Source organism: Falco cherrug, chromosome 5, assembly GCF_023634085.1.
Source record: "Falco cherrug isolate bFalChe1 chromosome 5, bFalChe1.pri, whole genome shotgun sequence".
NCBI classification, from domain to species: domain Eukaryota; kingdom Metazoa; phylum Chordata; class Aves; order Falconiformes; family Falconidae; genus Falco; species Falco cherrug.
In genome coordinates, this window is record NC_073701.1 from 26412968 (window position 1) to 26427947 (window position 14980).

The 14980-nt window shown below is 40.7% G+C and overlaps 1 protein-coding gene across 1 annotated transcript in view; it reads right to left on the bottom strand.

Moving 5' to 3' along the window:
• Positions 1-519: 519 nt before the first annotated feature.
• Positions 520-14980, bottom strand: part of PKP2 (plakophilin 2) — a 44489-nt gene continuing 30028 nt past the window's right edge. The window contains exons 7-13 of the mRNA XM_055712483.1: positions 10567-10684; positions 8912-9073; positions 8024-8197; positions 7308-7461; positions 3843-4032; positions 2764-2851; positions 520-1221 (exon numbers count right to left, since the gene is read on the bottom strand). Coding sequence (XP_055568458.1) covers positions 1153-1221; positions 2764-2851; positions 3843-4032; positions 7308-7461; positions 8024-8197; positions 8912-9073; positions 10567-10684 — 955 coding nt within the window. The 3' untranslated portion in view covers positions 520-1152. The remainder of the gene's footprint in view (positions 1222-2763; positions 2852-3842; positions 4033-7307; positions 7462-8023; positions 8198-8911; positions 9074-10566; positions 10685-14980) is intronic.

Genomic DNA, 14980 nt, shown 5'->3' on the forward strand with positions numbered 1-14980 from the left:
TACTAAAGGTATCAGATGGGGTTTTTTAGTGCTTCTTTTCCCTCTCTGAGGATCATATAATGGGAACATCCTTTAGGTGCTTTGGAATTTTTGTCCTCCTGTTACCTATTCTCACATGTGCAGACATAGTCCTTCAGTTATCACACTGCACGTAATTGCTGTAGGGAGGATGATTTCAAGTAAAAGCATATGAAGCAGGATTAGATGAATTCCTTAAGTAGCACAGAACCTAACCTCTTGTATGTATGTATCTATTAAAAAATAAAGGCAAGACTCCACTCCCTTTGTTATACACAGATTATCAACAGAATTGTTTTGAAAATATAATTTTCTTAAAATAATCACTGATTCACCAGCAAATAACTCTTCCACCAACTAGCAAAGAATGATGGGTGCAGCCCAAAGTGTGTGAAACATAGTGTCTGAAACATAGTGGTTCTAGTTAAAACCCTTTCTGGACACGGTTATAAATTCCAACAGCCACGTGAGGGAGGATGAGAGGAGTAAGGAGTGATAAGACCTACGTAAAATCAGTTTTATTGCTGTTGCTGATGAAATCTCAAAGGAAAGAGGCTTAAGAACCAGTTAGCATGTGAACACAATCAATACAAAAATAATAATTTTAACTTCATTCGTGCTTTTATAATGCAGGTAGTGAAACAGCTTCTTGTGTATACTCACAGTCTGAAGATTCTTATTTAGTGTGTGAGAAGAAACAAAAGGGTGAAAAACTATTATGTCCTTCCTGAGCAGTGTACTTGATGCTTACCCACTGTAGAAAACTATCTGTATAAAATAGTCTGAAAAGAATTTGCTGCCAATCAGCATTTCAAACCTTTCTGTATAAATGTCTGTTAGACTAAAGGCAGTCATCTGAAGGTCTGATTAATGACAAAACTAACCTGGATGAACCTTCACCTAGACATCCTGAAGAATCCATCTTTGGTTATTTTTATGTTGATATATACAGTAACAGCACAGTGATTAGAATTAAAAACATAAAACAGCTACCCTCTGGTCACTCAAGTCTTACATAAAATCAGCCTCTTTTTTCTGAGATACTTTCTGGTTCATGATGGCAACACCAATCGCGTGAAGATAGTTACGTTAACTGACGTATGATCTCATTTGTCTTCAGTGGTATGCTGTGATTCAATCTTTTAGTGAGTTATAGGCTTTTGTGGTCCGGGTATTGATGAAATCTGCCTTCTTAAAGTCAGCCTTTGGAATGAAAGAAACAGAATAATTCATTATCTTCAGTGCCTGTTCTGCAAGGGAAGGGTGGGTTCCGCTGCCTAAAAGCTTGATATGGAGCCATGGTAGGGGTCTAGGCAGAGTCCTCTACAGGGACAGAAGAGGCATCTCCCAGGAATGACTCCATTCAGTGTAAGATAGGTGGGATGAATCATTTGAGTTGCTTAACTCTCGCCACTGACCTATTCTTCTAGCTCAGCTCTACAGACTCCTGACTCTTAGGTGACTAATGTCAACTGATATTAACCCTATCTGAATTAAGAGTACTGGGCAATGCCAAAATTACTCAGGATTTTATCACTCTCATTTGATCAATGATTTCTGTTGCTTATTACACTGACTTTTCAAAAATGTCTAGGCCTTAGGTTGCCTACAGTTTTCAGTGCCATACCTGGTATCTCTAGAGGATCCAATTTGTACAGAAACAGCAAGTAATCAGCATTTTTTGACACTCAGATCCAAAAAAATGTGTCTTATAGGTATACCTGAAGTACTAGTAACTTCAGAAAATTCATGCCATCAGGGGTAATCCTGTACAGTCAAGTCAGGAATGCAGTTGCAAAAAAACAGATGACAAAATCCAGTTAAGGGTTTATATGGGTACAGCACCCTTATTCTTGAACACAGATTTCTGGATTGTGAGGCAGTATAATGCTGAGTGTGATGTAAAACTGTTAAAGTATACTACACTACAACTTTTTTTGAGCAAATTTCAACAAAAGATCTGCAAGAAGGAACAAGTTGACTAATCAATGATAAAGGCTAGAGCTTGAAAAAATTGAATAGTTTTAGGCTATTGGGAATTTTAGGTGACAAATTCTGAACGGCAAGAGAACAAGGAATGAAAACTGAAATACAGGTTGAAGGTAGGTAGGTCAGTTGAAGTCAACCCAGCTGTCTGTTGAAAAAGCAGTCCTAGAACTTCAAAAGGAAAGAAACAAACTAGGTTGTTGGCTGATTCATGGTGGTCATGCCAGTTTGAGCTTGACTGTGGCAGTAAAAGTTTGCTAGTACCCTTCCAGGTCCTAGCTTTTTGTCTGAATGTAAGTAACATCTGGGCTCCCAAACCATACAAACAACATGAACAAAACGGCTCTGTTTTTAAAACAGGAAGCTGCTTTGCCCTGCCTTTGCTTTTGCTGGCACCTTAGGCCCTCTGCGTCAGGTTGGTTCAGTCAGTGGTGGATGGACACCTACTGAGCATCACCTCTCACCACCTGAAACTTCTGTCAGGCAGCAGCTAGGTTTTTTTATAAATTTTGCCACTGGATATAAAACCACAGAGGGAGAGAATATGAACACAGATGAGAAAAAATTAAGGGCATGCATTACTTGTGCAGGATAGATATATAGATAGATAATAGAAATGCCAAACTCAGAGACCACTTGAAATCCTATCATAGGTTGTTTCTTAACAGTGCAGAAGTGCTGAGGGCCCCAAAGGACAAATGAGAGGGTTCCAGTTCTGAAAGAACAGATAACATGCCTTCTCTTTAACCCAGATCTTACCTTTTTGTAAGCGCTGTGGAGATCAGTATGTGACCACAAGGAGTAGAGGAGGACTGAAGCAGCCCTACTAGCTTTGCTGAACACGTTACTGTGATTTTGCAAAAAGAATGATACAACATGTTTAAATTCCCACTTCATAATCACAATGCATATGCAGACCTCAGCAAACATAACCTTGTAGCATTTTTTCTGTCTCTCTTACCTCCTAAATGCTGTTTTACTGCTCTGTAGGTATTCTAGCGTGTTTCATGCTGTCCTCACTACTGAAACAAATGAATCATGCCTCCCTGCTTCACTCATTCTTCAAAATTAGGGAGAAATGAAGCACTTCTTTATAGCCTTCATCTTAGAGCAGCTATCATACTATTCATTTTCAGCTGAGGAAAATACACCTCAGCATAACAAGCATTCAAAAGGATCTTTCTAGCAGGTAAAATCTCTGGTTAGTTAGATAGGATTTAAACTATTCAGGGCCTCATGAGGTCTCCTTTACGGAGATGGATTTCCTCTTTCATTTTGTAAAAAGATAGGAAGGCAAACAGAATAATTATTCGTATTCATAAAACATTATTTTTCCAGTAAATATTGGTCACATGTGATTACATATTAAAGAATGATTAAAGGAATTTCAGATATATTCTCTAAAATGTCACTTTACAAACATTTTTTAAGTACAGTTCTATAAGTTCTGTAAAATGTATCCCTGTGCTTTACTCCTAAAGATTTTCAGGACTGTGTTACAAGGAACAGGAAAGATAGAAATTTTTGGGGGACAGGTAAGATCTGATGATCAGCCACTATATATATATCAGAATATAGACAAACTTGTGCAGTTATCTTCTGAGGAGTTATTTAAAATGCTGGAACATGGCACATTTAGCTGTGGATACAAGAGTTATTGTAAGAGATTTTTCTGCATTTCCCAGTATGTGCAATTCTATTCACATCTTGGTCACTTGTTTAAGCTCTCCTGTACCGTGAGATGCAATGGTGTTTCCCTCACAAGTGGCAGAGGTTGCAGTTTCTTTTTTCCCCAGGGAAAGGAAAAGCAAGAGAGGAAGGCTTCTCAACCATCTTACCTGTCATTCATGCTGATGGTAATAATCTTTGGTAGGCCATCAGCATTCAGGAGAAGCCGTGCATTGTGTGAACTGTTCTGTGTCAAATTGAACAAGGTGTAGCAGATGGATGCCGTGGTTTCACAGACAATATCAGAAACCAGGACAGACTCAGGAAGTATTGAGACCAAATCAGGCAAAACCTCTCTAGCTGTAAGTTGGAAGAGAGATAAATAATGCCATTAGTAACAGGTGCAGATTTATCTAGGGGTCCTACAAGACCTTATTCCTCCCACTGCCACACATCAGGATGCTGTGTGCTCTCACAGCAGTCATGGTCATACCTGCATTACACCCCCAGAATTTAGGTTGAGTTGCATCCACACTAAATTGGACAGTACGTAATTTGCCTCTTACAGAATATTAATACCTCATGTACTGTAGTGAGGTCACTAGGCGTGTGCTAGCAGCAGGCTGCCACTTCCCAAGGAACCCTGTGTGTCCTATAGGTAATCATGGGTATAGTGGAACACAACCAGGTGAGAAAGGCTGGCTACAGCACAATTAGTGCTGCACCTATCAGTGATCGGCTGTAAGCGGATGCACACACCCAGCCTCTGAGCCAGTGTGTGAGTTATATAATGAGAATGCCATACCCTGAAGTCCAACCCTATTCAAGAAACACCCCATCACTTTGACCGCACTGAATGTGACCCCACCAGCCAACCAAACAGCTCTAGACAGCAGCTGAGCCCTACCGTACACTGTGACATCCGTGCCACGTGGACCAGAGCTGACAGAGAAAATCACAGCAGTCAGCAAGAGCTCATGCCAGCTGCTCCCACTGTAAGAAGTAGCGCTGGGCAATAGCCTGGGGCATTTCGGCCCATTCTCCCCTCCCTATCCATTGTTTCACCTGGACACAGTGCTTTGCTCTGTCAGTTCTGTTCATTCCTCAGATGGGTGTGTGACAAGGTTCATGCATATTGAGATTAAAGTACATGCCATTTAGAAAAGGACTTTTAAAATGGAATGAACCACCTTCTATGCTTAAGTATTAGTCAAAGCAATCATGTCAGACATGATAGTCCATTTTTTCCATTCATGGAAATATCAGTTCAGATCAAACATTATTTTTTCAAGTAAAATGGGATTTTTTCTAATGCTTTTCAATAATTTTACTTTCACAGATGTTTTATATTAGATTTATCTCAATTTAATATCAAAGGTTCATTTTGCTTGATAAATACAGACACAAGGAAACAGTGTGCCCTTCCAAATGTTTTTCTTTGGTCAAAATTGTTTGGAGAATTTGAACTGAATTCACGCATATTTTCAGTCAGTCAAAAAGAACACCTTCTGATGGAGATAAGATTTATCTGTAATTCCCCCAGTTCTCTCAACCATGGGTAAAGCAAGAAAATGACTGTGAGGCGAAGCCCTTTCCTCCAAAGCTTCCTGCTATTCTGTCTTTCCCACATTCTTTTATAAATTGCTTTTCCTGATGAAATTCCAGCTTCTCCTCAGTTTAATTTCTACTCTTTCTGGGGGATTCACCTCTTGTAATTTTTAACATCTTGTGGATTATCCCTTTGAAATCAGCCCAACAATGTGTTATAATATTTTTATTAATAGGGAATGTTCTCTAAGGATTAAATGGTGCTCAGGAGACTGCTCTGCAGAATTGTGGAGGTTAATCAGCCCCATGAGGCAGCTGTATGCCAGTAATTTCCCCTTCCCCCATTGGTGGGTACACAGAAGAGGACAAGGACAACAACTGATGTAAATTTTATCCTATTAGTAGGAAAAGATTTCAAATGTACATTACATTGAAATAAGGATACTCAGAATAGAAATGGCTTCCGATGGGAAAATAATTATAACATATTAGAAATAAGGTTCTCTAAAAAGACTGAACTATTTTGTCTATAGCATCTTCTAGCTTCCATTCTCAAAAAACTTATGCAGGAAAACTGTAAGCTGCAAGCTTCCAAAGCTTTGTGTTTAAAAGAAGAAGAAACGAACTTCGCTAGAAGAATTAAAAATGTTCTATGATTTCTTGCAAAGGATTACATAGCTGTGGCAGCACAGAACTCAGCACTCATCTTCCTTTACCCTATATTAAGCAGAGGAAAAACTCCCTCTCCAAATCTGTGTAGATAATTCCATTATCTATTTTTGAAAGTAACATCAATGGAAGTATCTGATGAGGAATACACAATTTACAGAAAACTGGAGGTTAGAGTCTTAGTGTAGTGGGTTTATGTGGCAAGGTTTTGGCAGCTAGGGGCCTACAGGGGTGGCTTCTATGGAAAGCTGCTAGAAGCTTCCTCTATGTCTGATGGAGCCAACCAGCCAGCTCCAAGACAGATCTGCTGCTGGCAAAGGCTGAGCCCATCAGTGATGGTGGCAGTGCCTCTGTGATAACATATATAAGAAAGGAAAAAAACCCTCTGCACAACAGCAACAGCAGCCTGAGAGAGGACTGAGAATACATGAGAGCAACAGCTCTGCAGGTGCCCAGGTCAGTGCAGAAGGAGGCAGGAGGTGCTCCAGGTGCTGGAGCAGAGATTCCCCTGCAGCCCATGGTGAAATCCATGGTGAGGCTGGCTGTGCCCGTGCAACAGGTATCCACCTGCAGCTCATGAAGGACCCCACGCCAAAGCAGGTGGATACCTGAAAGAGGCTGTGACCCTGTGGGAAGCCCAGGCTGCAGCAGGCTTCTGGCAGGACCTGTGACCCCACGGGAGACCCATGCTGGAGCAGTCTGTGCCTGAAGGACTGCACCCTATGGAAGGGACCCACGCTGGAGCAGTTCGTGAAGAACTGCAGCCTGTGGAAAGGACTCACGCTGGAGAATTTTTTGCAGAATTGTCTCCTGTGGGAGGGAACCCATGCTGGAGCAGAGGCAGAGCATGAGGAGCCCTCCCACTGACAAGGAAGTAGTGGCAGAGACAACATGTGATGAACTGACCGCAACCTCTATTCCCCATCCCCCTGTGATGCTGGGCAGGAGAAGGTAGAGAAATCAAGAGTGAAGTTGAACCCAGGAAGAAGGGAGGGGTGGGGGCAAGATGTTTTTAAGGTTTGGGTTTATTTCTTATTCTCCTATTCTGATTTGAATGGTAATAAATTAATTTCCCCAAGTCAGGTCGGTTTTGCCCATGACGGTAATTGCTGAGTGATGTCCCTGTACTTACCTCAACCCATGAGCCACGCGTTGTATTTTCTCTCCCCTGTCCAGTTGCACAGGGAAGTGACAGAGCAGCTTTTGTGGCCAGCTGAAGTCCAGCCAGGGTCAAACCACCACACTTAGGCAAAACTTTTTATTTTCAACCCTGTATAATGACTGCAAGTATCTGACCTAAAAATCTATTAACCTCACATATTGGGTTTTTTTGCACATTTTTTTTTTTAAAGAAGAAAACTTTAAGGTACAAAGAGCAGAGAAAGAAAGCCCAAGAGACAATGTTAGTCTTTGCTCACCTATATCGCTTTGAAGAGAGGTGTTGCGAGACAAGTTCCTGAGCAGTGAGACTGCTGTCTTCTTTACCGTCGGGTGGCTTACATGAAGCATAGTTCGAATACTTGGAAGGCCATTTGCCTTCTGAACAACAGTCCGGGCCACTGCAAATGGCATCTGTTATAAGGTACATGGCAATAGTGTGTCATTACTGTGAATGTATAGCCTCACAAAAAATGCAGCAGGTTCTCTACATCAGTTTAAGCATGCATAAAATAGTTTAAATCCAGAGCTACCTATGAGCTGCAACAGAAAAGGAAGGTGATACAAAGGAAGTTTTGAGCTCTCTTTCTCCCATGTGCTCTTCGGCCAGTTCCTCAGACAGAGGCCATTAGTTTCTCCACCACAAAAGTGATCTGTGGTAGTGTGAGAACCTTTTTCTCTCCGCAAGACTGATTATGTTCCACAAAACCACATTTTGGTGCTTTTAACATCTATTCATGCCTCATTGTGCAGTGAATCAGCAACTTCCACACATGGATGTGTACACAGACTGAGAAGAAGCAGTCCCCGTATTTACCAAGCAAGAAATAGCTGCACTGCTTGATCAAGTCTGTGAGCCAGTGACTCCTCAGTGGTTATTTGAGCTCAGTGTGGTACGCATGTTGCACTGCAGCCCTAAACTCTATGCAATCACACTCAGAACTAAATGACAAGAAAAAGAAAAAAGCTGACTTACTGGTCCAGTGCCAGCTGTGAGGTTCTGAAGAGCTCCCAGGGATGCTTCCTGGGTATAGTTTCTGGTACTTTTTGCTATTAAGGACAGATATATCCTAATCAGTGTGGAATGCCAGAGCGATTCAACACCTCTGGGATTGCTCTTCTCCTCAGGTAGCGGGGTATCCTGCTGCTTCTAAACACATAAATAGATCAAGCTTTTAGACATAGTGACCTTATATGACTTAATGTATCACAAGTGAAACTAGCCATTTTGTAACTCTCTATGACCAAATTATTTGCAGATTGTCAGGCTGTGAACTCAAATTACATGTAATATTTCAATATTTAATTATACTGGCCACTCTGTCCAAAAAGAGGAGATAGGTATGGGGGGAGCTGCTTCTCATCTCTCAGCAACGGACACTAGGGCCTAATACCTGTTTTTCCTCCAAGAACTCCCAGTTGCCAGGATCTTTGTGATCTGTACCACATGGCATCAAAAGAAGAGGTCCTGAGGTGGTGCCAAACCCAGCAAGTCACGGAAGTGACAAGTCACCTTTTGCTGGTTTCACTGGTGAAACCATCAGAATGCCCACTTATAGACAGGGCACTTGCACAATTGCTATACATGGTTCAGATACCACTTTGATCCATCAGAGGGGATGAAACTGAGTGGCAGTATTCCCCAACTAACAAAAAGTGAATTTCTATGCCATCTTCAGTAGCAGTAGCTGAACAAGATAATGGGTGTTAGGAAAGGCTGTCAGTAAATTTACATTTTTGGGGCCAGTAAGTGTCACACAACCAGATACATCAATAACAGATCGCTAAGTAGATTACAGCCTTATTATCCAGAAGTTGCTACAACTGATCAACAAAATGTGATGTAACTCAGCATGTGCTTTACCTCTTTTACTTTTCTGCTCCGTGTTCCAAAACAGCCCGGTGTTTTATCATTGCTGGAAATATTTCTTCTTTGCATATATATGCTCTGGGCAAAGCTCTCAGGGAGCTCTATCTCTAGCTGGTAGGAAAGATTGTGAAGAATGCACACACAGTTCTCTGTGGCCTAAAATAACAAAAGAATAGAAATCTTGAAAGCTTTGGCATGAGTTGAAAGGACATGTAGAGACATGGGAAGAGCTTTCAGTTTTGGATCTTCAACAACTAACTGCTTCTAATGGCTTACAGAAGAGCTAGTCTTTGTGCCACAGTCATCCACAAGACTGCATTTACACTGATAAATTAAACATGCCCTGGGATGTTCCTGAGCACTGAGGCCAACTGGCACACAGGGCTTGCATTCGGGGCAGGGTGCATGCCTGTTGGAAATGGTCCTGGGACATTATAATTCCTGAGTTGTGCCTGGGAATTGTTTGGGCAAGTGCTATTTGGCACAGACCAGAAGTGTGCCAAGGAATGTTTAAGAGCTTAAGAGTAAAGATGATCATGTACACACCTCGCCGTAGTGTCAGTAAAAGGAAAATTTTGTATCTTTCCTAAGGAAAAAGCCCTTTTCTATCGTAGAACTTTTTTTTTTTTTTTTTAAATTAGATGTGCCTTTCTGGGCATGGCTAAGGTCAGGTCTACAATTTCTGAGTGATGAATCTAGTGGCAAATACCTTTATTACCTGTTCCTCCATTTTCGAAAGTAAAAAAGGAATGAGTGGGTTTGAGACAAAATGCAGCAGGGAGCTATTGGCACAAGTGTAATGTGCTGGATTCTCCCTGAAGCTAATGGCATTGAATACAGGGAGATGGAGAAGCTCAAGTAACTAATCCTTGAATAGAGCTACAACAGTGCAGTAATTACTGCTACACAGCACAACTTAAAGCAGGCACGCTAGAAGTGCCTCACAGCCTGCAGCTAACCTTCTCATAAGTGACAGCTGGTCTTCTCACCCAGCTTTGCCCAGATAATAGACAGGCATCTAGCCTAAGCAATGTTCAGGGTTCATCTGCAGTCAGTGGTGGGAGGAAAAGAATAAGAGGAACTGGCTTCTGGAGTAATGTCCTTGTAGTTACTGGCTTAGGCAGCAAGTATAACTTCTAAAAAACTTAGGAAAATTAATCCCATTCTAAATGATGCAAGCTTGTTAATTACACTGACACCCAAAGGGATTTAGGTTCTTCATTTCCTAAGGGGTATATAGCACTAAATACTAAATACACAGGAGAGTAACCAGATTATGTTTTTTTTAATTCCGGCTAGCTCCCTGAGACAACCAAAAACATAACATTTGACTCTAAGTGTTTCAGTATCTCTGAAAGCTGTGACTTTATGTCACTTCTTAAAAAAGACAGAAATTTCTAGTGCGCTGTAGTGATTCTGAAAAAGTTTTCCCAATGCTATGGTATGTGATTCCTTTAGATTGCAGGTTAATAATACTTCAAAAAGTTCCTTACTGAACTTTTGTCTTTGGTGGCAGTTCTAAAAGTCCCAGAAATCAGTTTGGCAATTACATCACAACTGTTTCTGAACACTGGTTTCTAAACAACAAAAAACTCAGAAGTTCTGTTAGCAATTTCCCCTAGGAAAAGGCTTTTCAACTGAAAGAATACCTTGTCATTAGGCTCATGGTCTGCAATAGCTCCTTGAATATAATACACAAGAGAATCAATCAATCCGTTGCATTCTCTCATCTTTTTCCTTCCTTCTGGGCCAGCAGAGCTCATGTTTCTGTGTAGGAAGGAATATGTTGGTGAGAAGAGTTTTAGTCAAAGATATTTCCTTGTGTCCCTCCGACAAACTTTTCCAGCTAAATCTTAAAGATACTGAAGTTAAGGTTGACTTCCTCCTTTCTTCAGAGCTGTAAAATAATCTGAGCCTCTGCTAAGTAAAACTTGCATTTCAGTGCATTCCCAGACAAAAACAAATACTCCAGAAAAACAAACTGTTGTGTTTGGATGGGTAAAGTAAGACCTGACTCAAATCTTAATCTAAAAGTTGAATTAATCATTTTAAAAGTCAAACTAGATCTTTTTTCCATTATTGCATTTTTAGTTAAATTTTTAATATTTAGGACAGTAACTATGTCAAAATATCAGAGGAAAGATACCTGCAAAATTTTCCATGCACACAAACGTCTTTTAGCATTTACCTACACTAAACCAGTTTTTGATCCAAGATGACTCATCAACAGACACACGTTCTAAGAGTTTTAGTTACATTTGTCCATTAACATGTAAGGATAACCAATGTCAGTTATGAGGCCAAATTCATGTGGCAATTCAGGTGCTCATGGAAATGCTCTGAGGGGTGCTAGCAGGTCAGAGGGGACACGAGTGCAGCTGAGCTGGTAGGTCAGAGTAGCAGCCTGGCCCCACTGCTGGGCAAAACGTTGAGCAGATGAATTGCAACACAGCTGCCACTGCCATTGCTCACCAGCAGCGTGAGACAAGGAAGAAGAAAAAATACCCCATGCTCAGCTGATTCCCAGCTTCCCAAAGAAGCTGCTGGCATCTAAGCAGAAAAAAGCTGAAGCCACTAGAAGCTGCTTAGTCAGAGGGGAAAATGCCAGATGCCGTCTGCAGATGCCTTCTTCTGTTCTATCACAGCAGCTCAGACACTGCTCTGCACACTTTCTGCTTCCTCAGACTCTAAGAAAGACACTGTTTGCCCTGTTTTCCACTAACATTTTCCATGCTTTGTGGTAATCCAAGTACAACTTGAAAACTCTTGAAAAGCCAAACATACAATTGCTGCTTGAGTTTGGCTCTATTTAAGCTACTGACTTCCTGGGAAGTAACAACGCAATTTTTGCGTGTAATTATTTTTATAACTGAACAAACTCTTAATTATGGAATGCTGAAATTACAAACCTAGACCTCATTATTTTGGACTCCCACAGATCTGCTGGCCAAAAGGCTGCACGCAGTATCACATTCCAGCTTCTTTGTTTGAAGTAACATTAAATATAACCCACTCAGCGTCCATCACAAACAGAGAGGGACATGTTGCTTTAGATAATTTCAGGGCGTTTAGTTTGCATGCTTACTTTACCCACTGGAAATTAGAAAGGTTTAAAATTTTATTAATGACAATGCCAGTAAGATGCAGCTTTAAACTTTGCTGTGGCTTATGATTGTAAAATGAATGTACCATTTTATATACTGCCAAAGCATTTCTTATGGTTTTTCCCCCCAGGAAGTACATATTTGGATTAAATACTAATGCACTGTAATTACAGTTTTAGTTTAGGTCGTGCTTTTAACAATATCCCTATTTATGAGTTCATTTATCCTCTCATGGAATTATATAACACAGAACCAATATTCAGATTCCTCTGTAGTAGGCATAGCCTACTATAAACATCCCTTTGGAATTTAATTTTACTTATATATGTCACATTCGAGGCATGTCACCCTTTCATACGTTTATGGTTACGCTGACAGAAATGTACATGTTACAGCCTTTCTAGATCATAGCAAAAATAGTTTCTGAGGCACACAGACTAAAAATACTATTAAAAGATAAGTGTGGAATTTCCCTCACCAAAGACACTTCAACTGATACAGTATTTTGTTTCGCCACACTACATTATTCTAGAAATCCCTGGACTTTTGACACCTATGATCATGCTGAAAGTCTGTGCGAGGAGAGGCCATCACCTGGCCTTGCCATCCAGCATGGATACGGTGGGGCAGAGTTTCATAGCTCAGGAGGCAGAGAAGAGCCTGAATCAGAGGCACTGTCCTGTTGTACAAAGGAAATAAATTAATGAACTCTGTTTCGTTAAGGAGCTTATGCTCTACTGTTCATCCAGTCAGAGATGTTGGTGTTTGTGTGTACGTCTGTACACATATGGCCACTCTATTGTTCACCTTTTAGGGGCTGGGAAGGGAAGAGCTCCTGCTCTCCTGCTCACCCAAGTACAGTTGTAAACACCTTACTCTGAATAGGGTCAGAGTTGGTTTGAAGGCAGAGAAGAGCATTTCAAGCAAAACCTTGTTGAAAGTTTGTTTGCTAATTGAAGCTTGAGAAATTCCAGGAAATAAAAATCATATTAGATTGGGAAAAAATGAATGTTTCTGAGAAGTGTCACAGAAACATAAATGTAAAAAATAATTTTTTTGAAACAATGAAAATTGCAAAACTGACTTCATCTTGGCTTCCTAAGATTTGAGGTTCCTGTCAACTGGAATGCCTCCCTCTGAGCTCAGGAGTTGGACTCTCGTAGTGGAGCTCCTGAAGGCCTTGAAATATTCAGTGCTTGGACAATTGCCATGGTTGGGTTGGCCCAGTAATGTGGCTTGTGGCAACCCCCATGGTGAGACTTCAAGCCTACCTAGAAATCTTCAGGTCTGCTGTGCAAGTTTGTTTTACTTCATTTTCATCAGAAGTACACTGAGACAAATACATCTGTGGAAAAAAGAATCAACTGGAGTCAAGATCAAGAGTCTTCTCATAGAAAAACTCTTCTGCTACCCTGTTTCTGATATCTCTGCTCTGTTTTGGTATTGAACGGTTGGGAGAATAGAGCTTGGAGAGAACACAGCCGTAGGGAGATTGCTGCTTGTAGGAATGCTCTCCTTTGCATGACTCAGAACTTAGTTTTGGCATCATCTAACTATTAAAACACTCTGACTTCTGGCATGCTTAAATATGGTAATCCTGGTGACATGCCCTAACTATACCACCTGCTAATGTGGAGGCATTGTATCTATCCATGTGCCTTGTTTATCTCATCCCTTATCTGCTGCTTCTGTTCTCTCTTGCACACATGCATGGTGTAACTATATATCTGTAACTGAAATAGCCATTTGCCCATGTTCCTGTGGCATTTGTCGAGGATCAGCTAATTTCCTGCTGGGAAATACTGTTTTAATCCAGAGATGTGAGGTAAATACAAAGAAATGTAACATATTAAAATCAGGTGTGATTTTGGAAGAAACAGAATGGCACCAAATGAAACGGATACTCCCTTTACGCCAGCACTGAGTCACACACTGGTGACTATGTTTGAAAAGGTTTTTGCACTGCTGTAAATGATCCACATGACTGATAAGAAGAGGGCTTTTGCTCCTCAGACTCATTCTGCTGAAACTGGTGATTTGAATTTAACTCAATTATGTGATAAAAATTTCCTGAAGTAGTTTGGGGAATTCTATTCCCTTCATGCATTACACAGTTCAAAAATGCAACAGGGAGGGAAAGGTATCTGGGATCTACTCAGTAACTACAGGCACCAGGCTGCAAGCTGCTCGCTGGAAATAACAAAATTCCTTTCAGGAATTGGGGGAGCAGATAAACTGAAGAGGAGGCAAGAGAAGATAAGAATGGGTGGAAATAAACTTAAAGGAATGGCAATGATATGCAAGAGGCCTTGGTTCAAAGACTTTTTATCATCAGTCATTTGCTTTATGTTCTTTTAGAAGCTTCTATTATGAAACTGAGCTGCCACTACGCTTTTCTACACACGGCGAGAGCTTTGGCTTCACTTCTCTTCGGAGCAAATGGAAGTTGATGTTTATGCAGCCTTGTGGTCTGAAATGCAATGATACTACTTCCTCCAACTACAGTTTTCCACTGTCTTGTGGGTTACTGTGTAATTCACAAAGAGCTGAAAAGGGAGCAGGGACAGACTTCAGCATTGCAGAACTTTTGGGAACTGGTATTTGAAGGTAAAAACTGAACAAGATCATTATCAGCTTTCAAACTATAACACAATCTTCTACTAAGCCTTCCTTTTAATCAGAGGAAAAGTTATGGCAGAAATCCACTTATGTATATAAATAATATTCAAACCCATATATTCTGCATGCTGGTGCTATCTTACCCTTTCAGACTCAGTGGAGTATGGAGGAGGAGACTAAGTATCTTAAAGACTTCTACTCATTTGTATTGGAACTGGAGAGAGAACTATTAAGTGTAGGACTGTCAGGCCAAGAAAAAGTGACTTTACCTTTAAAAAACAACAAGACTTGTCTGCAAAATTCTGCAATACCCCTCTAGATAGTTCAATATACCAATTCT